The sequence below is a fragment of the Thamnophis elegans genome, chromosome 1, assembly GCF_009769535.1.
Source record: "Thamnophis elegans isolate rThaEle1 chromosome 1, rThaEle1.pri, whole genome shotgun sequence".
NCBI lineage: Eukaryota > Metazoa > Chordata > Lepidosauria > Squamata > Colubridae > Thamnophis > Thamnophis elegans.
This window is the reverse complement of record NC_045541.1, coordinates 31,751,252-31,778,377: the sequence shown is the minus strand read 5'-3', so window position 1 is coordinate 31,778,377 and position 27,126 is coordinate 31,751,252. Positions and strand designations below refer to the sequence as shown.

Here is a 27,126-nt window from a genome sequence, read left to right as displayed (position 1 = left end):
TGTGAAGTTGAGGATAATCATGAAGCTCCTGGAAGAAATCTCAAATAACATTAAATGCTCATGACTAAGTCCTATTGAAATGACTGCCCATAGAGATGGTTCAATCTATATTATCTACATTCCGACTCTCACCGCAGGCCTTCATTCAAATATAGCAAAACTGAGTTTAAGCTGTAAGCATTTGTTCTTGCTTCATTGCAGGAATGTCTTGATGTCTCACACCTTTTTGCTTTTTTCCATAATGGAAGGCATTATGGATTCTCAATTATTCATTTCCCAAATATTGTTTGACATTGTGACATTTGCTAACAGATTACTGCCTTATCCAGAACATTCAAATCAGGTCTTGCATCAAAGCCCAGCAAACATAATTAGTGGCTGTTGAGCTGCTGCATGAAAGTATTGCTCTTGCCTATAGCTACTGGGGCTCCTGCAGCAATTACAGCCATGGGCCACACAGTCGCTTGCTCAGTTCCTCATTGAATAGTCTTATCTGATGATATTAACATTTCTGGAATATATGAAGAGCAAACACTCTTAATGAGTTGCCCAATTAAAGGGTAAAAGTTCCCCTCGCACATATGTGTTAGTCATTCCTGATTCTAGGGGGCTGTGCTCATCTCTGTTTCAAAGCTGAAAAGCCAGCGCTGTCCAAAGATGTGGTGGTCATGTGGCCGGCATGACTAAACGCAGAAGGCACATGGAATGCTGTTACCTTCCCACCAAAGGTGGTTCCTATTTTTCTACTTGCATTTTTACATGCTTTTGAACTGCTAGGTTGGCAGAAGCTGGGACAAGTAACAGGAGCTCACTCCATTACACAGTGCTAGGGATTCGAACTGCTGACCTTTCTGATTGACAAGCTCAGCATCTTAGCCCCTGAAACACCACATCCAGTAGTTGCCCAATTATATCTCCCCAAATGGAAATCCCTATGTTGATGCCATAAATGTTGATCAGGTGCAAGATGGCAGCTATGTGGCTCAGATTTGAAAAGCTTGTTCAGAATGGGGAGGCATAGATCTTTTTCGAAGTATTAAAGTAGCTGCATCCTGCAGGAGGCTTATATGATTGCTTCAAAGCCTGTCCTTGATATTGTGTGTATTCTGGGACAAATGCGACAAAGAATCTGTACCTGCATATACAGTTCATGCACAAACACTGTGGTAAACCTTCAAGGAGGCTGCACTTCTGAAAAGATGCAGCTGCTTTAATGCTTTGAGGATGCCTACTTTACTATTGTTAACAAAAACCACAAAGTCCTTTTTCAATGTTTTTCACTGCCCTACTTTTTAATAAAGTGATCAAGTGCAAAAATGAAGAGGTCTGTTTTTTCCCCTCGCAATAGATCTGAAGGCTAATTATATATCATCTGAAGAATGTACATAATTGAAAACAGATAATCTACGAATCACGGTCATGTTCACATCCCCCTGCATACTACCCCAAAATCCAAATGCTAATCTTCAATAAATTTAAACAGTGTACCAAGATCTACTTTTGCTGTTCAGAATTTTAATAAGCCTTTGATCATGGATCACTGAAATTTTAATTAGCGAAATGATTAATTCTAATGATTATTGTATATTATGTTTAAAATATGAATTAATAGGACAAAGATAAACTAAATGTTGTAACTACTGTATGCTACATTCCTTGCACAACCAATTTTCACCAAATATAGAATAATTACATTTTATTTACTATAAAAAGCAAATTTCTGTAATTTGCAGATTACAGGAAGAAGCTAATTAATGCAAATCCTTTAATATGTGCAGAGGAGTGTGAGGGAGGAATAGCATCAACAGCATATGTTCAGGATCCAGGAAATGTGCCTTCTTTGTTATAATTCTGTATTATATTTTCAGGGTCAGGTTCAGTAAAGATGTATGTGTACAGTACAATTGTCTAATCCACATTTTTCTAATGGTAGCTATCCTTTGGCCATTGTTTTTCATTTAACTGCAAACTGTATAGTATTCCTGACCTAGAGTATACCAATTTATTTAAATAGGCTCAGCAACACATGTCAAGATTTAAGCCCATTTGGGAGATTGAATTTGCTTAATGATCACATGATTCGCTTAATGATGATTCACTTTATGATTGTCATGAAAACAGTCAAAATCAAGACAGGTCACATGGTGTCCTGCTTAATGATTGCAGGAACTGATGATGGAAATTCCAGACTCGGTTGTGGTCATTAAGTGAGACTGTCTGTATCTCATTGGCTGGAACAGCTGGGGATACTTGAAGGCAATGAAGAAAAGACTTTTGAGGGCTTGTCAAAATATGTGGCATGATGCAATTACTAAGGTTTATGCATTTGTTTCTGAAGCATATATGTGTAAGAGTGAGGTTTGGCTCTTAACATCATCACTGTGTGTTCAGAACAGGGCACTCTTAATAATCACTGCAGTTTCTGAACAACCACTAGATGGCACCAGTGAAACTCAGAAACTCTTTGCTGCCCTATAACAATGGTTTGGCTTTTTATAACCTATATCTCTGTAATGGCTAACCTTTTTGCCATTGTGTGCAAAAAGTGGTGGGAACGCAGGGGGGTCATGTGTGTGCATACTCACACCCATAATTCTCTGCACGACCCCCCATGCTTCCCCCACTTTTGGCACGTGATGGCACGATGAAGCCGTTTTTCACCCTCCCCATGCTCCAGACTCTTTCTAGGAGCCTGGGGAGGGTGAAAAACATCTTCCCCACCCCACCCTGAGGCCCTCCAGAAGCAGAAAATGGCCCATTTGCTGACTTCCGGTTGGACCGGTAAGCCATTTTTCACTCTCTCCAGGCTTCAGAGGCTTTGTAGGAGCCTGGGGAGGGCGAAAACGGCCCAATGTGCAAACCGGAAGTTCGGGAACAGACTTCCAGGTTGTGTGTTGGATTGTTTTTCATCCTTCGGAGGCTTCAGGCAAGCCTCCTGAAGCCTCCGGAGGGTGAAAAACAGTCCAATGTGCAAACCAGAAGTCCGTTCCCAAACTTCCAGTTTGCGCATTGGGCCATTTTTTGCCCTCCGGAGGCTTCAGGGTGAAAAAAACAGCTGAAAATCAGCTGGCCAGCATGCACACATGCGCACTGGAGGTAACAGGGCAATGCCTTGTGTACCCTCAGAAATGGCTACGTGTGCCACCTGTGGCATGCGTGCCATAGGTTCGCCATCACAGCTATATCTGAAAACCCTATTTCAGAACCACTATGCTTTTCTATATCATAAATTAATTGCCACTATGATAATTTGCAGAGCAACAGCCAAATCAAACTCTTTTAGTAAAGGCAGTAAGTCTTGAAGCATGTTAAAGTCTTAAATGTTTGTCAATGAAACTTCTTAAGAAATATTTTTGTTGTTATCTTGGCTGCTCTTTTTCTTCTAATCTTACTAGTGCAAAGATATTGCTTGCATTTATCTGATGACTGCATCACAGCCCCCTGAGAGAATTTGAAACCAGATGACAATACGTTCCTCCTCTTCTTTAACAGTAATTTATTAGCAACAATGCCTTCTGGCAGTGGTGGGATCCTGCTGGTTTAACAACTGTGATCATGTGCACATGATCGTCAGAGCGAACTGGTTCACTCCCCAGCTGATCTTTGGAGCTACCAGTTCGCCCGGCTGAATCCCAGGCCTGCCTTCAGGGTGGAAGAAATGGCCCATCAGCCTACTGAACGATGGTTTGCATCTCCCTGAACTGTCTGCATCCAGGCTGCTTCCCAGGGGAACAATCTGCAGCATTCAGAACTGAGGCCTGAGTAAACCAGTTTTGCTAAACCTGTCTTGCTTTTTAAATCTTTGCACGGCACCCACGAAGCATCAGGCAGACAATACTTAAATATAAACATCACTGGCAACATGAATTAAGCATAAATAAATAAAGGTAAAAGGGCAGTTTGACTTACACATCAATGAGCAATGGATACTTTTTTGACTGATCAAAATTAGGAGGCAATATCATCTGATACCAGTATGCTGAAAACGAGAAGAAAAATAGGAAAGCAAACAAAAACATAAAATATGTGTTAATAGTTATAAAGAACATGTGCAGTTAGCTTCAACGAGGAAAGGCAGGGTGAGGGACAGGGACTGGAAAAATTCTACAGCAGGGCTGTCAAACTCCTTGCCCATGGGCTCGATGCATCATGAGCTGGCCATGCCCACCATTTTAGTGAAGTGGAGGGAGGGAAAGTCCCGATACATCATGTGATGCCACAGTGACATGAGTTTGACACCCCTGTTCTACAGGATCAAAAGCTTACACTACAGTAATAGGAAAAGTCTTCCACCTGCAGACTTTTGCTATATAAAATTGATTGCTACAATAACTGGTTATGGTGTTAATTACTATAAAAGGAAAGGCTTTATGAAATCTTGAATGTTTGAACATCACATCAACTAAAAATCCAGAGAAAACATGACCACAAAACCATTCCAAAGCATATTTAATAGTCAAATTAACCTCTCGTATAGTCTTACATCAGAACCAGCAACTGTGAACATTAATTTCAACTCCCTCAGTGAACAAGTGTGGCCGCATCTTCATGGTGGAATAAGGTTGCTAACTCCATAGTAAGCCTCACATTTGCACTTCAGAACCAGGAAGAATTAGGGAAGAGGCATTACGTCTTCATTTTCCAGAGGTTGTTGAAGCAAATTTAATAAGGCTGAATTTAGAAAGTGCTGAGGCTAAGGAGAGATCCCAAAACAACAAAAAGCTACATTAGAAACCGAAGGAAGGCCAAAGAGATTGTAGATCTAGTGTTATGAAAAAATGAATTGGTAATGTAGAGAAGGCCGAGTTTTTAAAGTCCTGTGTTGCATTTTTCTTTTATCAAAAAAGAAGAGGAACCTTAGTAGGTCATTGTTATACCACTGAGGGAACTGTGACTTAGGATAGACAAGGACAGAATAGCAGAGTTAATAACTCAGTTAATTTAAATGATTTCATATTTCCAGGGCCAGATAGATAATACCCCAAGGTACCGAAGGAGCATTAACTGAGATTATTGCAAAATTATTCTTGGTAATTTCTTCCAACCTCTGGAGGATTGGCAAAATCCCAGGAGATTGCAAATATAATCTCCACCTTCAAAAAGGAAAAGAAGGAGGACTCAAGAAACTACAGAGCTGTTGATGCCTATACTGGGCAAGCCCTTTGAACAGATGATGAAGCAGCATGTGTGTGATCCGGGGGTGAAATTCAGCAGGTTCTGGAGAACCGGTAGCAGAAATTTTGAGTAGTTCAGTGAACCAGCAAATACCACCTCTGGCTGCCCTTGCCCCCATCTATTCTCTGCCTCGTGAGACCCAGCTGATCGGAAGGAAATGGAGATTTTGCAGAATCTTTCCTCCAAAAGTGGGGAGGGAATGGGGATTTTGCAGAACCCTTCCCCTGCCACGCTCACCAAGCTATGCCCGGTCATTTTAAAAAATGAATTTCACCACTGGTCTGATCCCTGCAACAATTAACAAATGGCAGCATGAGCTTATTGAAAAACCAGTATCACAGTAACCTTATTTCCCACTTTGAAAAACTTATGAATAAAAATGGTTTACTTGAATCTCAGCAAATCTTCTGACAGAATGGCTCATAATATTCTCCTGGGCTACATGTTACTACTGTAGAGGAATTCACAATTGGCTGAGTGACTGCACTCAAAGTGCTCATTAATGGCTCCAGCTTAGGGGGAAGTACTAAATGGAGTGCCACTAGATTTTGTGTTATTCAACACTTTTATCTATCATTTGGATGAATTGGTGAGTTGAGAAGAAGATACTTAAAGATACTCAAATAATATGCAGATGGTAAAAATCTGGGAACAGTAGTTTAATATTTAAGTGGAGAAAAAAGAAGGTCCAAAAGATTCCAGCCACATTGGAGAGTGATATGTATGTATATAATGGAAAAGAAATAAAATGTAAAGAAATGTAAAGTTCTTCATTTGGATATAAAAAAACCGTAAACCGTAAGTATAAGGTGGGAGCTGGTTTGGTACACTGTAAAATGATCTGAGTATCCTTGTTGACCTAAGCTAACAGTATGATGCAGATATGAAGAAGTAAATGCTTTATTGGGGTGCATTAACAAGAGCATAGAGTCAAGTTCATAGAAAGTAATTGTTCTAGTCCACTCTGCCTTAGTCAATATTTATGATAGTGTATCCAATTCAGAGAACCACAGTTTCAAAAAGGATCGTAACAAATTAGAGTAAGTTTAGTGAAGAGTGATCAAACTGGGAAAGCGTCTGGAAACTAAGTTATATTCAGAGGTGGGTATCACATAATTTTACCACCGGTTCACTGCGCACCAAAAATGTGAGCTTGCATATGCCTTCTGTACATGCGGCGGCCTTCCACGCATGTGCTTTGCTCACACACGTGGCTTAGAAAACATGGCTAAATAGGATGGCATAAAGCCAGGGTGGGTGGGCTGGCCCAACCACAGGTCACCACTACCAGTTCATCTGAACCGGTCCGAACCGGCTGAATACCACCACTGGTTATATTGGAACAATGAAAGGATCTGGGTATGTTTACAGAAAAGATGACAATGGAGAAATATAATTAGACATTCAAATATATGAAGTGGGAATGAACTTATTCTCTTTTGTCCCAGAGGACAGGATCAGAACAAAGAGTTACAGAACGTCAGAAAACTGAATCAGACTAGACATCATGAAAGATTTCCTGACAGTAGGAGCGGTCAGAGTGTCACAAGACATGGTTAGTTCTCCTTCGCTCGAGGGTCTTGTAATGGACTTGTATGATCATCTATCAGAGATACTGTAGTGGATCCTACATTATGCAAGAAGGATCCATGGACTCTTCCAACTCTCAGATTCTATGATAACACATTAAATAATTATTTTTTCTGGACAACGAATGTGAAGGTTGAAATCTGTACACATTTCCATGCAAGGAAATGCTTTGATCTCCGTAACTTTCAGTGTTATACTCATTTATCATAGAAATCACCTGAAAGAATTGGCTGCAGAAAAGTAGAGTTATTCCATATTAATCAAGGTTAGCAAATAGCATAGAAGTTGTGGCAGCTGAATAAGGGGACTAGAATGCAAAATTATACCAGGTGCCACTCACTTACATCTATCAGGTAAGTGGAGAACTATATACAGGGAGTCCTTGACTTATGACCAGAACTGAGCCCAAAATTTCTGCTGCTAAGCAAGACAGTTGTTAAGTTAGCTTTGTTCCATATCATGACCACTCTTGTCACAGTTGTTAAATGAATGACTGCAATTGTTAAGTTAATAAGATGGCTGTTAAATGAATCTGGCTTCCCCAATGACTTTGCTTGTCAGAAAGTCACAAAAGGCCATCACATGATCCTGGGACCTGGCAACCATCATAAATACATGCTGGATTGCCAAGGGTCCAAATTTTGATCATATGATTATGAGGATGTTGCAATGGTCGTAAGCATGAAAAACAGTCATGTCCCTTTTTTCAGTGCTGTTGTAACTTCAAAAGAATGGCTGATACTACCTGTATTTCCATTCATATAAAACATTGCAAAATTAGCCCAAAATAGGTGAGAAAAATTTCAAGTAGGTTTTCTCCAATTGCCAATTTCTCTTACAATCAGTTTGGTGTTGTATTATAACCTGGAAGGCATGGTGGAAAGAAAAAAGGAAGGAAAGAAAGAAATAAGGAAGGAAGGAAGAGGAAGGAAGGAAGAAGAAGGAGGAGGAAAAAAAAAGAAGAAAGAAAGAAAAAGAAAGAAAGAGAGAAAGAAGGAAGAGGAAGAAAGGAATAAGGAGGGAGGGAGAAGAAAGAAGAAAGAAAGAAGAAAGAAAGAGGAAGGAAGGAAGGATGAAGAAAGAGGAAGAAAGAAAGAAAAGAAGGAAGGAGGGAAAGAAGAAGGAAGAAAAAGAAAGGAAGGAAGAAGAAAGAAAGAAAGAAATATTGAGGTCTTCCATCAGCTTGAAGTTGCCCTGTGCTTTACACAGCATGAAAAGGGTCAGAACCAAATCTGTTTATTTCATACTTTATTCACTGATGTTTTAATTTTTCTCTTTAATTTTCTATTTTGAATGATTACTAAATTATATTTTATTTTGGGGAGTGAATGTTTGTGTTTCTGGTTTTTAAATACTTTATCAATAGAGGGTGCTACAACACTATTATTTTGGTTCATAGCCTCTCCTGGTGAAAAAAATGCTGCCTTTTTTTTTTTTTTGAACAAAGGAAGTCGGTTTTTCTCATTATTCCAAAGTGAGTGGTGGGGAGAAAAGTGCAACCTTTTTTCCTCATTAGTAGCAGAATCTATTAATTAAGAACAGAATTATCTTTACTAAAGGAAAAAACAACAACACTGCAAAGAAGTTGCACCTTTCCATAGAAGGGCTGGCTGGCTGGCTGGCTGGCAAGATGCTATGGTTGAAGGCATGGATTTGGGAAAGCAGTATGGATACTCTAAGAAAGTGAATATACTGGGAAGAATCAGGTGGGACTGGAAAAAGAAGGTGTTTGAGATGACAAGGACAAATTCCAGTAGAAAGAGATAGATAGGGTGAGGAGTGGAGGGAGAGGAAGCCAAGCTGTTGTAGGTATACAAAAAGAGAATGTATAAGGAAGCAGATGCAAAAAGGAGGGAATAACAATATTTCAGGAAGGAAGGAAGGAAGGAAGGAAGGAAGGAAGGAAGGAAGGAAGGATTGGTTTAGTGGTTAAGGCACGAGGCTAGAATGTCCCACCTTAGCCATGAAAGCCAGCTGGGCGACTCTGGGCCAGTCATTCTCTCTCAGTCTTACTTACCTCACAATAACAGGATTCTTGTTATTGTGGGGAAAATAGGAGCAGGAGAATGTGTTGGATATGTTTACCATCTTGAGTTATTTGTAAAAAAAATAAAATAAAAGGGAGGAAGGAATTTAACTTTAAACTGTCCACTGTGGACCTCACACGTTTCCTAAGAGGTCCCTAAGGGGGCGTGCATAAGTGCACCAATGTGCCTACCCTCCCTGTCCTACTGTCCCCATTGATGTGTACTCATTTTATGTGTTCATGGCCATGTTATACTTATTTATATCCATCTATTTGTGCCAATCTCATGCAATAATGTCCATGTCTATACTAATACCTGTTACCTTGTACATGTTGACAAATAAAAAAAACTAGGAAGGAAGGTAGGTGTGGAAATGGGTGAATGGGGCAACTTTACAAGCACAACATTCAACTGCCTCACTTTCTGCCCTTCTGAATTAAGATAAATGTTTCAGAGTAATCATTACTTTTGGGTGTTGCTTGCAGTTCTGACCTTCCCAGTCCAAAGTGCAAGCTGAAACCAACAGGTACCTATCAGCATGACAATAAACAGAATCGCACTCAGGCTGCAGACATCATATATCCTGAATCAGCACACCTGAAATAGCTTACAGCCTTCAACTGAAAGCAGGAATTCATGGAGGTGTCAAGAAAAAGATAACCCTGGTTTCACCAATGCTATCTAAGCAAGCTGCTTGAACTTTATCTACAAAGTCTCATATTACAAATTTTAAAGCTTAATGGCTCCTTTCCTGTTATGAATCATAGGAGAAATCTAAGGCACAGTTGATAATAAAGAGATGCAAAACATCCATGTCATTCAAAATTATGATTTCAAAAAGCTATGTAAATACACTGTTTTATTCAGGTTTTTTTTAAATGATTTGTTTCTTTTTTTTTTTTTTTTACAAAAATACATTTGGTTTGCAAACTTACTTTGTCCATGCAGAGTAATATTTCTCAGTATTTTGGTGGGCATCTGAATTTCTCTCAATGCATTTCTCAAATGATCATTATTTTCTAGGGTCTTAATAGCTAGGATTAAAACAGATATATTTGATAAGACAAAGAATCAAAACAACACAGAGAGCTGGTTTTAAAAATCAAATTACCTAGGGGGGTGTGTGTGTGTGCTCATCTCCATTTCTTTAACTGAGGGAATCAGGGTTGCCTGAAGACAGTTCCATGGTCAGGTGGTCAGCATGACTATATGCCAATTACCTTCCCACCAAAGCAGTGTACTTACTTACCTACTTGCATTTGCAGGCTTTGCAGGCTTTCGAATTGTTAGGTGCTCAGGAGTTGGGGCAAGTAACGGGAGCTTACTCCCTGCTGTGTGGTACTCAGGACTCGAACACAGGCTGTCAACTTTCCAGCTGATGAGCTCAGCATATTTAACTGCTAAGCCATTGTGCTTCCTATCTGGAAGTGGGACTTACTTCCTAGCAAACATGTGTAGGAGATGATTGATGGGAAAAAAATGCCTCTGATTTCAAATATTAATTACAAGCAGGGGAGGAAAGGGAAGAGCAAACAACACACACTTAAATCAACAGAAAGAACAATCCAAATTCTTTCCCACAAATATATTTCTTTTCATACCAACTGGAGTGTTCCTCAACAATGCGGTAACATTCAAGATCTAAGTAGCACCAGCTCAAAAAAATATGAGCTCAGCTGGCAACAATCTCAGCTTGTCAGAATTGCTACATGCATTTAAAAAACATATCACAATCTCTTGTGATTGTGATATTTTGTCCCAGGTTTGTACTCTTTTGCCAGCTATTATTGGAAATTTGATCTCCTTGCAATATGTGTGTGCGTTGGTATCATTTTTTTCTCATCAAGTTATATAAATTATAGTGACATATTACATTGATGCCTTTAACACACCAGTTACAGCTTCTTAGTAATGAATCTCATTCTACCTCAGGGATTTACTTCTAAATAGTGTGCATTAGACAAATCAAATCAAGCTTTCTTAAATTGATGCCCTGCAGACATGTTAGGCTAGAAGCCCCATTGTTGGCAGCCAAACAGCAATTTGAATTGCTTTCAGGTGTGATGGGAACTAAACCCCATCACATGCATGCACCCGACTGGGGGCGGTCACTGAATTACATCCCCAAAGTGTAATCTCATGTATTCATACCAGAAATAAAGCTAATTATGTATAATTGATCTTACTGTAAGATATGTATAGAGAAAATATTACAAACAATAGATCATAAATATCCCAGAATAGACAGGCATTCATGTTGTTCTAAAGGAGGAAAAAAATGAAATAAAATACCTTTGTCTGTACTGCTGTTTTGCAAGGTGAAGTAGGGCAGGCCAGGACCTGTTATTTGCAGAGTGTTAAAAAAATCCAATTAATTAAGGTAACTTTTCACTGAAGTTAATTTTATTCCAGCTATTGCTATTGTTTCTTTGTCAATGTGTTCTGACTGAGATGTTCTTATGTTTTGCATTTTATTCTGCATTTTCTTCCTTTGCAGCTTTAATCAATGATTTAGTGGAAAGATTATTTAATCAGGTACAACATGTAATCCATAAATATATTTAAAATAAATAAATACTGTAAATAAAAACTACATTCAATTGAACCAATTAATGCTAACTGTCATACTAATTTTATGATTTTGAAATAAGCTAATTTAGTATATCTTTTTTTCTATTCTACAACAAATAACACTGTAAACAAAATGCTTTTCCTTCAACAAATTAATACCAATTGTAATATCAGCTAATAAGCTGGAAATTGAAGGCTGGGATTATTATTATTTTTGTCTTTCTACTCTTGCCAGTCAAAAATCAGTTTTGTTCTTCACATTTGGATGCCCAAAGTACAGCGTCATTTTTAGAACAAAGACCTCAAAGTCCTGACCCATGGGCAACATGTGGCCCATACTTTCTATCACTTCTATCTTACTGACATATATTGCAATATAGCAATAGCAGTAGACTTATATACCGCTTCATATACCGCTTGCAATCAGAATAACAGAATTGGAAAGGACCTTAGAGGTTTTCTAGTCCACCTTCCTACTCAAGTAGGAGTCCCTATATCTGTGATAGCGAACCTGTGGCACGCAAAGCCTTCTCTGTGGGTATGCGCACCGTCACTCCAGCTCAGCCAGCTGTTGTCGGGTTCCTGATGCGCGCATGTGCGCCGGCCAGCTGGTTATCGGCTTTCCGAGGTGTGCATGTACATTAGCCAGCTGGTCATCAGGTTTCTGGTGCCCTGGTGTGTGCGTGCATTCCGGTTTGGGCACTCTGTGCCAAAAAGGTTAGCCATCACTGCCTATATCATTTCAGACAAATGATTTTTCAATTATTTCTGAAAAGCCTCCAGTGATTGAGCAACTTGCCAATGTTGATTGGCTGCTTATGGATCCTCCCTGACATCACATTATGAAGCAAATGGGGACTCCCTGCTGCTTTTAAAGGTCCTCTCAGCACCAAGAGAAGAAAGGATAGGCCAGCAGTTGGACTCTACAGCTGTTCAGGGAGAAGAGAATGGCTGCTTTGGAAAATGTGCGGAGTAACAGGGGAAGCAAATTTCAAGAAATGTGGGCAGGAGAAGAACATGTCTCCCAATAGTGGGTGGGTGGAAAGTCATCTCCACTAAAGCGTCAGGAACAGGAGTGTACTCCTAATGCAACTTCTGCTGCTTTTGGCTGAGGCAAAGAAGCTGTCATATTCTCGGTATAGCTTTCCCTTCAGGGATCTTCCACAATGAACATAGGGGATGGGGGTGCTAGATTAGCATTGCCCTAACCAATTCCAATATTATCTCCCTCCCTTCCTCTCTCTCTCTCTCTCCATCCCTCCCTCCCTCCCTCTCTCTCTCTTTCTCTCTCTCTCTCTCTCACACACACACAAATACGCAGCTCAAAGGGCTGGTCCTTGCTTGCCTCTCTCCACAAACAATAGTCCTACAAAGTATATGCGGATGGTCAATATCGTTTTAAATCTTAGCAGTAAATATTCAAGCACACTGGCCTCTTTTAAGGGGATAAATTCGGCCAAATTGAAAATGATCACACCAATTACTGCTCTTCTAGTTAATGCTGCCTGATAAGCAACCAAGCTGAAGAAAAGTTTTCTAGTAGGTCTTTAAAAAAAAAACTTTATATTTCATGATGCACTGTGATACTCTTCATTTTTTAAACCCGTGGAGACATCAATGTATAAGAAGAGCATAATTGCAGCCCATCCTCTAGTTCCGATGATGGTTCCGATGATAACTGGAAGTAGGGAGACCTAGCTTCAAACCTTCCCTTGATCTTGAAACTCATCCCTTTCTCTCAGCCCAATTTATATCACAAAGTTGTTCCTCTGAGGTGAGTGTTTTTAACAGCATCTGTTGCCTTACTTCTTAAGAGGAAAGGCAGGAATAAAAAATGCAATTTTAAAAAAATGCCAAATGGTGATGGCTGTGAAGTACATGAAGCACTTGAAAATGTTTATGCTTATGACCATCCAAACAACAGTAGTTCTTTGAATCATGGATTAAAGACGCAACATGTACCATATTTTTCAGAGTATAAGACGCAGCAACATTTTAAAGAGGAAAATTTAAAAGAAAAGTTTTTGCACTCTGCAAACCTCCCAAAACTGGCCCATTTTTTGTGAAAATGGGCCTGTTCCCCCCCCCACACACAAAGGCATGAATATCCTTTAGGGGGCTTGCAGAGTGCTCCTGGGGGGTGGGGGCCCAAAAATGAGCAAAAAATGTTTTTGTCAAAAAAGGCATGGATAGCCTTTAGGTAGCTTATATAGTGCTCCTGGGGGCTGGGGGGGGAGTAAAATTGAGCAAGAAATGGCCCATGTTTTGCTCATTTCTGCCCTCCCCAGCCCCCAGAAGCTCTCTAAAAGCTTCCTACAGGCTCTGCACAGCCATTTTGCAAAAATGCTGTATTCAGTGTATAAGACGCACCCAGATTTTCAGCCTCTGTTTTGAGGGGAAAAGGTGTGTCTTATACTCTGAAATTATTAACTATTAGGACTTTTAAAGATGGAGTTGCATTTCTGTAAGGATAGGGAGTTCTGTAATACTTACCATAACAATTCAGTTTATAGTATTTTGCGTCTGTGCTGAAGGATACAGAGAAATACTGACATGCTTCCACCTTTGAATCACAAGTGATACATGTTTTCAGGCCACTTTTTAAGTCCACTCTGTAAAAATGAGGGAAAGAGAAAGGTAGAAGAAATTTGTATTCTATTGCACGTCATAAAGGCACACCACTACAAATACTTTTGATTTCAACAGGAACATTCATCAGGGTTTTTTCCCCCCTTTGCATCCCTTTGATGGCCAGAATAATTTATATTTGGGTGCACCAATGCTTCATGTTCTTTTTTTATGTGCTGGTAATGCAGTGGTGGGTTGCAGGCGGTACGTACTGGTACGGGCGTACCAGAGCCTGCTTGGAGCACCAGATACCATTCTGGTACTGTGCTCTGGAGGGCCTGCCCGCTTGCCCGAGTTCCTTACTGGTTTTTTAAGTCTTCAGAGCTTCCGTGCATGTGCACAGTGCGTACAGCACCTGCGCGATGCTCCACTGAGCAGCTAGAGCATGGTGGAGGCTCGTGAAGGTGCTAAGATGCATGCGCGCATTGCCCGTTCCAATGGGCACTGGGCCTGTTCCAACGGTACCGGTTGGAACAGGATCCGGAACCCACCACTGTGGTAATAGCATGGTTTACAACTTCAATTTCTAAACAAGTGCTGACTTTCTCTCAAAGATCAATTCATCTTTATATACATTTTTTTCCTCTGCTACTCTAAGGGTATTTCTTTGCAAACTACAATGGACATTTGCTGCTTATATGCTTGCCTTCAAGTAATTATTTAATTCAAATTTCTCTTCTTTTTTCTTCGATTGTCTACTTTACCTGCAGTAAAGCAAGGGCTTCAATGTTTTAGTGCTAAATATTGTTAATCAATATCATTCCATGGATTCAGAATTCCATAAATGCACTGTCATCAGTTTTTCTCATCTAAATAATTCAATTTATTTACAAATGTGTCCAATTTACCCTACCAGCAGCATACTTGCTTCGCCCATCAGTTTATGACTTGTATTTCCAGAATTTAATTTTGAATTTAGAAATTGTTATATCATTATTATCACCCTTACATTAGGGTATTATTTATTTCACTTTTATCCCACATTTATTTCTGTTTACAACTACAGTAACTCAAGGCGGCAAACAAACTAATATTCCTTCTTCCTCCTATTTTCCCCCAATAATAACCAAAGTTATTGGTTATGTTCCAAAGTCACCCAGCCAGCTTTCATGCATAAGGTGGGTCTAAAACTCACAGTCTCCTCGTTCCCAAGCTAGCATTTTAAGCACTAGAACAAACTGGAGGTAGGCAATTAAAAAATGTGAAAAATAATAAAGATATATGCTATGTAGGCTCTGTATAGCAGAACCATAATAAAAAAGCATCTTACTTATAAAGTTGTCTTCCTCCTGGAGTATTATTAAATTCATTACTAATAAAGTATCTGTGAAATAAGCAAATGGATTATAGATGGATTAATACATCATCTTAATAATCATTTAGATTATTGTAACAAAAATTTCCTAGGACAATAATACATAAGTTCAATTCTACATGAGTCTCTAAACTGGGAAAGACATTATGCTACCACAAAAAATGGAAAGTATGTCATTATACAGATAAAGAAGAACATTTATTGTAATGTGAATTTTTAATCTTATAAGTTACTCAAAGTTGTTGGGCAGCGATATAAATGTGTTAAATAAGGGAGAAACAAGTGCAATTATTACTTAATAGACAACTGCCAGCATAGATCTCTACTTCTGAATATCCATTTTCCCCCTGAATATGCAGAATACTTTTAGAGAATATATTATGTATTTAGAAGCTATAATAAATAAATATTAAATCATAGGAATGTATTCAACAATTCTAATATGCTTTCTGTGGAACATCTCATCATGAGAAAATATAATAGGTGACTGACTTGTAGGAAACAAATTGGTGAAACATTCCAGGATTTATTTCTTAAGTAACTACAATCTGTTGTTGACTTTGTTTAGATTTGTATGCAATGGGGAGGGGTAGCATGTTTATACTACATTATTCCACTTTATGCTTGCTTTGTATTACATCTACAGATTTTATATGTGTGTGCTTCTGTGTATATTTGTTATTCTTATTTGATGATGCAGTGTTGCATTTTCTGATTGCATTTCAATAAAGATAAAGTATTAACAGTGGGTCCTATGTAAAGAAAGCAGACATTGGGGGAAAGAGAATGGTATTTTCATAATCAAGGATAGAAGACAATGTACCTCAGCGCTATTCTATTGTAGAATATTACTCATTGAGCACGGATTATTTTGACAGATAGGCTCCCAGTTCAACTAAAATTAGTGGCACTTGGGTCTTACTGAAATCTTAAAAGCTTAAATTAGTAATGATTAACTTGTCACATAGAATCCAGTGGGATGTAAAAATAAAAACGTGCCTTAATGAGATTGGAATAGAAGATTTATATCTCAAAAATCATGAGATTTTGGCTTAACAAGAAGACATAAATGAAAGAAAAGGAAAGTCAGCACACTCAGTATAAAAGGCAAGGGAGCATAACATTGCCATGCAAAATTTCTTATGCTAAGCTTTCATTCAGTCTCAATTCTAATACAATAGACAAAAGCAGGACAAACAGAAAAGGCTATCTCTAAAAAGGAATGAGTTAGGTATCTGCCACACACATATTCAAAAGTTATCAATGGATACTCACAGGGTTTTATTTGTTAGAGCAGCTATATCGATTACTTCCCATTTTCCACTTGTAATAGGTTTAACGTTCTAAGTATAAAGATGAGTTAAAATATGAATCTCCGTAAATATGTTACACATTCATACACAAAACAATTGTCATGGTTCCAAATAACAGCAATAGCAATAACCCTTAGACTTATATACTGCTTTACAGTGCTTTTACAGCCCTCTCTAAGCAGTTTTAAGAGTCAGCATATTGCCCCCAACAATCTGGGTCCTTATTTTACTTACTTTGGAAGGCTGAGTCAACCTTGCGCTGGTGAGATTTGAACTGCTGAACTGCAGCTAGCAGTCAGCTGAAGTAGCTTGTAGTACTGCACTCTAACCACTGTGCCACCTCAGCTCTTTTTAATGATCCCAACCACGTCAGAACCCTGAGACTGGAACTCTTCTCGAAGATTCTCTTTATTGAGTACATCATACTGGCACATTAAAATGTGAAGCCAATTCTAAATATTTCCTGTGGTTCAGTACAGTGGTGTATTTCAATTTATTTTACTACCGGTTCGCTCGTGTGCATGTGTGCGCTCATGTGACGCTTCTGTGCAGAAGTGTCCAGGTGGGAGGGTGGAGCCTCCTGCCACCGCCACTACTGGTTCATCCGATCCAGGGTGAACCGGCAGAAACCTACCTCTGGTTCAGTATAATTAAGAGAACATGATTCCCTCCCCCCAAGTGTCACAGGTCACATTGCCCAACTGGATAAATGGAAAATTCTTCAGACAGTCCCCTCCTTTCTTGCTCAGTATTTGTTGAGATGGCCTTGGCTCTACCAGCCTCTGCCTGTGTTATGACTCTAGCACATTGTAGAGTGCTTCAGCCAGAGTCATTTCAAAATTTGTCTGCAGCAAACTCTGATAACTCAAAAATGATAATATGTAAGTAAACACATTATCACAAAAAATGCTCTCATTATGTCTTATGCAAGAACATAAGCCATGGCACTGAGTAATGACATCATACAGGTGTCAATATTTGCCTCTCTTTGCCCTTCCTTATGAACAACCCTGCACAAATATAAAGAAACATGCACAAATACTCATTACTTACGCCTGCATTATCAATGTAGTGAATATGTTTATATCCTTGTGAATCACTCATAATTTTGTAGTAGCTAATGTTGTCAGAAGCAAAGTAAGGTTCCGATGGCTGAAACTGTGAAAAAGAACAATAAAATGGTTATAGGTGTAATGGTAAGTAAGTATTCTATTTCATAGGTTTATTAATTTTAACCACTCATAGAAATACATTGACTATTGCATTTTTGTTCAGGGATTATTATTATTTTATTTCCCAAAGGTCACGTTATTCCTAATGTTTTCAAAATGAATGAAACAAAAGCCATAGGTTTCTACTGTGGCATTGGCTGTTTTTACTTCAACATGAACATCAGCGAATTGCAATTACTTGGCTCTTTGACAATTCATTTTTCTGTACTGTTTATTTTCTTTTGTTGTTTTTGTAATATAAGAAATGGAAGGTAATTAATTAAAAAGGAAATCATAATGTAAGATTTGTTGACATATATAGACTTTGGAATATTTACAAAGCAATAAATAGTTTGAAGGAAGCAAAGAGAGGCCAACCCTCTAGCTCTGCCCAGTTTTGTGTTCTCAAATTCTGATACCTTAAAGTTCACAACCACTGAAATTTAACCAAAACATTCAGTTCAACTGTTTTATATTGAGTACGTTTACTTATGTTACTCTGCTGAGAACACTGGCTTGTCCAGTAGCTCTTCTGTAAACTGAATATATCATTGATTTAATACTATTATGCTATTCCGTACATTCAACAGAAATCTTGGAGGGTTGCATCAGTGATCTTCAGCCCTTTTTGGCAGAAGACCTAGTTGTTCAATATTTTTATATCTGTACTACACAAAGAAATAGTCACTTTTTCTAATTTTTAAATTGTTGCTGTTATTGGTACTGTCAATCACTAATTATATTTATTAATGTTAGCTTTAAAGTCAACTTTTCTAAATAGCATATTAACAAATCGCAAGGAAATGAATTTGTTATTCATAGAAACCTATTTTTTTGAAAAAAGAAATTATATTTGAAGTGGCATAAATGAACCTATATGAAAGGATTTCAAACTTCCTCACCCAGGAATCTTAGAAAACGTCAAAAAGATCCTGCCAGAAGTCTTTTGCCTCAGTTACCAGTATTACCATCTATCTTCCAAAAGGTCCTTCACCTGTTACTCCCTAACCATGATCTCTGAAGATTAGATTCCCATTGTCTTACAGCAGGGCTGTCAAACTCGCGGCCCATGGCCCAGATGCATCACATGCTGGCCACGCCCACACCCAGTTTAGCGAAGGAGAAAAAACTTGCGATACATCATGTGATGACCTGAGTTTGACACCACTGTCTTACAGCCTTCTGATAAGTAAAAAGTAAAAAAATTCTATAATGCAACATAAAATGCTTTGTAGCATAAAGACATGATTAGGGTTTAGTCTTTTCCCTCCAATTTAGAAGACAGTTCCAATTACAAATATATAAATTTGAATAATAATAAATGAATATATGAACAACAAAATCACACTGAATTTTAAAAAATGTCTCAAAAATATTTTTTTATCTCAGGAATAGGAAGATTTTCAAGTTACATATGAGCTCCTAAGAAATTAACAAAGAAAAAAAATCTTCAACTCAATCTGATATTGTACAAAATGTCCACAAAAATGGAAGTAAAAGAGAATACATCTTTTAATACAGAAAGACAAAAGAAATTAAATTCGAATGCAATATCTATTGAGGGCAGTTCCCTATTTTGAAGAAATAACTTGAATCCTGAAATGAAGTCCTATTATCTTATCCTTACACAGCCCCCACTTCTTAAGGTAATTCTGACTGTTAATCAAAATATTCAAACTCACACATTCTTTGGCATTCAGAGTGGTGTGCTAGATAGCTGTTCAAAACAATATTAAAATAGTTTCTCCCTTATTTTTCATTGAGATGAAGACCTTTTTCTGCTTTCTTTTTAAAAAAGATTATGAACTGCACTTAAACTGTCTAAAAAAAAAACGAATTGGGGAAATTAGTGCTAACCACAATCACTGCCATCTTCTTGTTCTATCAGAGGTGTAAATAAACTTCTCAGTTGAAACTGGTTTTGTATTTGTCATCCTTTTGACACATCTATATCCTGTAGCTTGAATGGCTTAATCATCCGTAAGGAATCTTCAAATTGATTAGCACACCAACTTGAATCAATGTGTCAATTCTTAGAGCAGGAGTGTCAAACTCAAGGCCCAGGGCTGGATTCGGCCCATGAGATGCTTAGATCTGGAAACGGTGAAGGACCAGTCCATGCCTCTGCCAGCAATAATGGAGCTTGGGAGGGTTGCATGTGCCCTTCCTGAGCTCTGTTTTTGCTGATAGAGGGTTGCAGGAGGCCATCGCAGCCGAAATGGAGCTTGGGAGCCCATTTTTGCTGGCAGAGTGCTCAGTCCATCACACTCACCCTGGCCACACCCACCCTGGCCACACCACCCCGGCCCCCCAAGGTCCAACACCAACTTGATGTGGCCTTAATGAAATTGAGTTTGACACCCCTGTCTTAGAGCATGTAAGTAACCTTCAAGTGCATCTATGTCAGCAGTTTTAAGTTTGTCTTTGAGAAAACTTTTAGGAATTGACAGATTTTTTTTCTGGAAGATATTTTGCCTGAGGAAAGCTATTTTGTTGATAAATGCAGAGAACATTTTTGCAATCAGTGTCACTATCTTACTTGAAGTTACTTGAATTTAAATTACTTGAATTTAATCTCATTAAATATTCCAACTGAGTAAAAACCATCTTTTTTCACACTTCATAATTTACTGCAGACAACAAATTTATTTCAGTACAGTAGAACTCTAATACCCCATTTGAATAATTCCACAAAACATGTCAAGCAATTACCTTTAAAAAGCCATTAACATCCTCATAAAATCACCAGTGAACAAATTGCTCACTGTTATCTTATCAGAGCTGTTGGAACAATAGTTCATTCTTGGAATTGAGTTTGTTCTTATTTATTGCATTCAACAACAATTTAGAGTGTCATATACACTTAATCTTAAAAAACTTGGTAAAGAGATGAATTACAACTGAATAAAAAAATCTTTTGAAACGTCTTTCTTCAAAAATGCCATGCTATTATTGTTGTAATACATCTATCAATAATCAACTAGGAGGAAACAAAATATGTATTTGTGTTTTTGTCTTTTTTAATGCACATTTTTAAATGTTTTGTTTTGTTTTTCTAAATTTTTTTTGAAGTTTTTACTTGTAAAGAATAAGCATTCTAGCACCATTTCCACCAGTTGGCTAGTATTGATGGGAGTTGGAGATATAGCTCAAGAACACAAAGAGATCCATGTCCATCCAAATTATTTTATCGCTGGCTGTACCCATTTTTTATTCTATCCCAATCAAATTTTCAGGGACATTTAAAACAAGGGAAGTTTCAGGTAATATGTCTTATACAGTAATAAGATACCTTGTATTTTCTTGATGTAACTGACTTATCTGAGCATATATAAATCATAGTGGAACAAGCATGACAATAATAATGTTAACCTATTTTTTCCTATTTCTATAGTAGATTTATACTCCTCCTTTTTTTTCTTTCCTTTCCGTTTGCTTCACTGTTCACACCATACACAATCTGCTTATCACGTTGCTTCCTGAGATTTTATCGTGAAGAGCTAAAATGTGTTAGTTATATTAAGGTCTTTCTTTTCTGATCAGGTTTGACAGCAGAAGATACTAACTTCCATTATTTTGCAGGGTGGGTCTATATTTGATGCTTTTAAAAAAAACACGACTCTTTTAAGCAAATGTTAATGGGGGGGGGAAGCATTATTCCTACATATAGATTTAGTAATCTTATTGTACAGCTCCTTGTTCCTATAAACTTGTTCTCCTTTTAGAGGCAGAATCTGGCAATCTACTGACCATACAATATTCATTTTACAGCCCTGATTTATAACTATTTGTTTACAACAGCACTGAAATAAGTGACATATAACCATTGCAGCATCCCCATGATAACAATATCAAAATTCAGGTACTTGGCAACTGGCATGTATCTATGACGTTTGCACTGTCCCAATGACATTGGATCACCATCTGTAACTTTCCCAACTGGTTTCTGACAAGCAAAGTCAATGGGGGAAACCATAATTGATCCCAAAGTTTCTGTTGCTAGGCAAGACAGTTGTTAAGTAAGTTTTGTCCCATTTTATAACTTTTCTTGCCACAGTTGTTAAGTTAATCACTGCATTGTTAACTTAGTAATATGGCTGTTGGGTAAATCTGGCTTCCCCATTGACTTCATTTGTCAGAAAGGTGATCACAAGGCAGTTGCTAAGCATCCACATTTTGATCACATGACCATGGGGATGTTGCAATGATTATCAGCATGGAAAATTTTCAAAAGTCACTTTTTTAGGTCACTAAACAAATGTTTGTAAGCCGAGGATACCTCTATGTCCCCAAAATGTGAACAACTGCTAGTTGTAGGCATTAGATATGAAAACACTAGGTTCCACTTAATATAAGTAAAGGTAAAGATTCCCTTCATACATATGTGCTAGTCTTTCCCGACTCTAGGGGTGCTGCTCATCTCCATTTCAAAGCCAAAGAGCCAGCGCTTTCCAAAGACATCTCCGTGGTCATGTGGCCAGCATGACTAAATGCCAAAGGTGCATGGAACGCTGTTACCTTCCCCCCAAGGTGATCCCTATTTTTCTACTTGCATTTTTACATGCTTTCAAACTGCAAGGTTGGCAGAAGCTGGGACAAGTAACGGGAGCTCACTCTGTTACGCGGTGCTAAATATTCGAACCGCTGAACTGCCGACCTTTCTGATCTACAAGTTCAGCATCTTAGCCACTACTTTTTAACTTAATATGCCAACCACAAAAAGATAATCTTAAAGATGAAATCAGAAATATCAATGTTTGCTGAATCCACACAAATTGCCAATGTCAGGATGAATAGCCAAATCAGCAAATAATAATTTACATTAATTTCATTAACACGAAGTCCTAGCAATAGTTCCATTCTTCTAAAGATAAATGGATATGATGATATCCCACAAAAAATAAAGTTGCTATCAAGTTTCATCTTTTTGAGTCCTCTTGTAATAACTGATTAAAACTACTTATAATGTGACAACTTCTTGCACAATGTTTGGTTCTTTGACTACTGTTTGAAGAGAATGAGAAAAGACTGCAATGACATTATATATCACACATCCTTTTTAAAAATTAGGGATTGCAAGACAGAAATGTGAGAGAGATGTGGGTTCCATATGACCTGCAAAATATAACAAAGACTATAACGAAGACTTGGTTACAGGGTTAATTAAAAAGTTGAGAAGTCAGTGTATTTCACACATCAGGGGGTGGGAGTATAATTGCAATTCCAAATGGCCTTGAAAAAAAAATCCTCAACATTCCACATGGGAAAAAAAGTTATTAAGAGCTAACTTTGTGTCTATATAGTAAACTATACATTACAAAATAATAACATACAGTATTGTTCAGATTGTTTATTGGCCCAGTGCTTTTAAGAAGCAACATGGAAATAGAAGGTCTAATTGTATTCAACCAATTGTTTTTCCTGCCCTGAAACCCACATATACACATGCTAACAAATATTTATAACACTGTTCCAAGCTTGTCTTTATCTTACTAATATGGGGCTAGAATCTGGCAAGGAAGGAAAGAGTATAGATGCTTCTGATAGAAAACAGCTGCCGGGTACAATGAAATGCTTCATTTCCTCACTGTAAGGTATCTCTTTAGCTATGCTCCCTCTGCAGGAACGGATGCTTGGCTGCCATGCAACATATAAGTTGATCCTTAAATCACTGTACTTACTCTGCCAACCCAGCCAGTTTTACTTTCTTCACGACGCTCCTGAGGAAAAAGAGAAAGATCTTCATTGTTTTAGTAATCTCTGTCTGTTAATCTAGCTCTTCTCTCTTTCAAGATTAATATCAATATTTACAAAATTTTCTGCAAATAGATGGCTTTTTTATTGATTGATTGATTCACTACCCCACTCCCAAGACTTAGGGAATTACAATACCCAAACAAAAACATGCATATAAGTACGTAAAACCTATCCAAATAAATATCAGCAGCCCAATCATCTTAAATTTATTAAAAACAACATTATAAAAGGCAATGCCTATTTTAAACATACCCGTTAGTTTTGCATGACCCATTAGGTATATGAAAGAGGCAGTCCTTTTAGTAGACAGGAAACAAGCTATGTTTTTTAAATAGCAATAGCACTTAGACTTATATACTGCTTCACAGTGCTTTACAGTCCTCCTAAGTGGTTTACAGAGTCAGCATTATGCCCCCAACAATCTCGGTCCTCATTTTACCTACTTTGGAAGGATGGAAGGCTGAGTCAACCTTAAGCCAGTGAGAACTGAACTGCCAAATTACAGTCAGCCAGCAGTCAGTAGTAGTTGCCTGCACTACCACATTCTGACCACTGTGCCACCATGAATACAGAAACCAGCATTCTGAATTCAACTCAGAAACCTATTCATATCCAATGAAACAACCAGAGAATCAGGATTATAGCAGGTGCTTACCTGCTAATATCTTGGCCATTACATTTTGTACCAAACACAGTTTCCAAGTAGTTTTCAAAATAAGGCCCATGCAGGGCATGATACAGAGTCTAGGGGATGAGGGTGAACATCTTTGCTGCCAGGTCTTATTTATAGTGCCGGGTTGAACCATGGGGGTCCTGATAATTTCTGACCTTGATTGTTTTCTTGCAGGTATTTCATTAGTAAGGAGCATCATCAGGTAGTAACAGTGATGTTAACTAGTTGGGTAATGAAACATGTGCAAGAAAACAATGAAGCTCAGAGAGGACTCCACAAATCTGCCTCTCCCGTTCCCAAGTCACGTTTTCCCAAGCATCTCTCCACCAACTCCATTATTTACCCCACCTACCATTCATTCCCTATTAACAAAAAAGGATATAATTGTTTGCTTGCACTGTCAAGCTAATCTTCACCCTTCAACCTCTACAACCTCTAAGAGCTGCAGTGGTACAGTGGTTTGAATGTAGTACTTCAGGCCACTTCTGCTGTCTGCCAGCAGTTTGGTAGTTCGAGTCTTATCCGGCTCAAGGTTGACTCAGCCTTCCATCCTTCTGAGGTTGGTAAAATGAGGACCCAGATTGTTGGGGGAAATAGGCTGACTCTATAAAACATTTAGAGAGGGCTGGAAAGCACTATGAAGCGCTATATGAGTCTACGTTCTATTGCTATTGTTACAATCCAACTTCACTCATACCTTTGGGCACTGCCATTTATCACTAGAGTAATCACAGATGGTGAGCATAGAAAAGTTTTGAATCCTGTTAAGCCACTGCAGACAAAGTATTTCATCAGTCACCCATGTTACAACACTCAAGTAGTGATCCCTGGAGATAAAGAGATAAAGATAAAGATAAAGATAAAGATAAAGAGATAGAGATAGAGATAGAGATAGAGATAGAGAGAGAGAGAGAGAGAGAGAGAGAGAGAGAGACTATATTAATATTTGTACATTTGTTTTTATGTTTGAAAAATATGTTCAAATATAGAAGCTGATATGGCTCATCCTGGCTTATAATATCCTTTATATTTTATATAATAAACTACTCAAATAATTCAGCTTATATATTTCTCTTCACATATTCAAGTTTTGTCACTAGGATATAAAAAAAACTTTTACAGTGTTTTAGTTTGGACAATTAATTATGTGTATATCCTATTATTTGCCCTCCAGAATCTTCTTGGACTTGGGCAGTTTTAATAAATATGATAAAAAAAAATGAATGATCCAGCTGAGTACACATTGAAAAAAAAAATCCAGTATTTATAAATGAAGTCTCCACAGGATTTTTAATGTAATAAATGAATGTTTTTAAAAATCTTATTACTCAATAATTATAAAATAATTACAATAATAATCTACAACATTCACCAGAACAAAGTATATTACTTGGACTTACCCTGATGTTATACTAGATGGTGCAACAATTTCTGAGATATTTTTTGTGGAAAGGGCTTCAATATTGACAACAAATAGTTTTATTGTTGGATTTATAGCACCTGCCTGGATAAAATTAAAACATATTAAAACAGATTCTGTCCAAATGGCAATGCTAATTAGAAAATTACAAAGGCTTAGCTTTTAAAGCTCAACATGAAATGTAAGAAAAATTTGTTTATATATATTTTTTAAATTAATTTGTGTTTTATAGAGGTTCATAGCTAAAAATTTGAAGGCCAGTACTAAACATAATGTAATTTTTCTACATTAGTAAAAGCAGCCAATTCAGGATACATTATGACCACCCATATTTTGTGAATGATTATTCTTTTAGAGATCAATGTAACATTAACTCCTAATCACATGACATAGTGAAAATTTATATTATAGAAAATGATTTTCTATTTTCAGATTAAGACTGAAAACACTAAACATACCCCTCAAAATAAATTAGAATTTCATACATTAGTCGTAGTCCATTATTAATTTAATCTCTGAAAATGAGCCTAGCTTTGAACTATTAATATATTTAATCTAATTTAGATTGCTGCCCATCTCACAGATATTTAAAACTGTTAATATACAATTATTAAAAAGCATTTTTAAAAAGCTACATGAACAGTGCTAAAACAAAGAATATATACAACGGGTGTTAATGGAGCCACCTCACTGGTTCACCTGTCCCTGTAGGGATTCCCAGGCATGCTGGCATAAAAAGGCTTTGAGGGAACTTTGGAAGCTCATAAGAGCTTCAGTGGGGAGAACATCCTCAATGTAGGCACCACACAAAGGAGGAACCGTCATCCTCCTATGTCAGAGAACATGCAAAAGAACAACTGATGTATCTGTTCCATACCCAGGTCCATAATCTGACTGAAAAGGATCCAGATAATCTGCTTAATCCATGGTCCTTAAAGGTAAAGGTTCCCCTCGCACATATGTGCTAGTCATTCCCGACTTTAGGGGGTCCGTTTCAAAGGCGAAGAGCCAGCGCTGTCCGAAGATGTCCCTGTGGTCATGTGTCATGACTAATGGCCGAAGGTGCACAGAACGCTGTTGCCTTCCCACCAAAGGTGGTCCCTATTTTTCTACTTGCATTTTTACCTGCTTTTGAACTGCTAGGTTGCCAGAAGCTGGGACAAGTAACGGGAGCTCACTCCGTTACACGGCGCTAGGGATTTGAACCGCTGAACTGCTGACCTTTCTGATCGAAAAGCCCAGCGTCTTAACCACTGAGCCACTGTGTCCCATGGTCCTTTAAAGATCCTTTGAAGATGCTGCACAACCACCTTCTTAATCACCCTCCTCAAAAAGAATACACTGAGCAAAAATTGTCCAGTATTAAGAGGTCCAATGATGGGGTCTTGAAGAGGTGGTGGATAAAGCTTCCTTAACAGGCAAAGGAAAAAAACTCCTCACTCAAAG

General features: G+C 38.0%; 1 protein-coding gene across 1 annotated transcript in view; it reads right to left on the bottom strand.

Moving 5' to 3' along the window:
- Nucleotides 1-27,126, bottom strand: part of DPP4 (dipeptidyl peptidase 4) — a 71,450-nt gene that overhangs the window by 19,731 nt on the left and 24,593 nt on the right. The window contains exons 10-19 of the mRNA XM_032210812.1: nt 25,661-25,764; nt 24,958-25,087; nt 23,512-23,550; nt 17,673-17,777; nt 16,582-16,649; nt 15,262-15,315; nt 13,857-13,975; nt 11,085-11,132; nt 9,728-9,826; nt 3,910-3,979 (exon numbers count right to left, since the gene is read on the bottom strand). Of these exons, the coding sequence (XP_032066703.1) occupies nt 3,910-3,979; nt 9,728-9,826; nt 11,085-11,132; nt 13,857-13,975; nt 15,262-15,315; nt 16,582-16,649; nt 17,673-17,777; nt 23,512-23,550; nt 24,958-25,087; nt 25,661-25,764 (836 nt within the window). The remainder of the gene's footprint in view (nt 1-3,909; nt 3,980-9,727; nt 9,827-11,084; nt 11,133-13,856; nt 13,976-15,261; nt 15,316-16,581; nt 16,650-17,672; nt 17,778-23,511; nt 23,551-24,957; nt 25,088-25,660; nt 25,765-27,126) is intronic.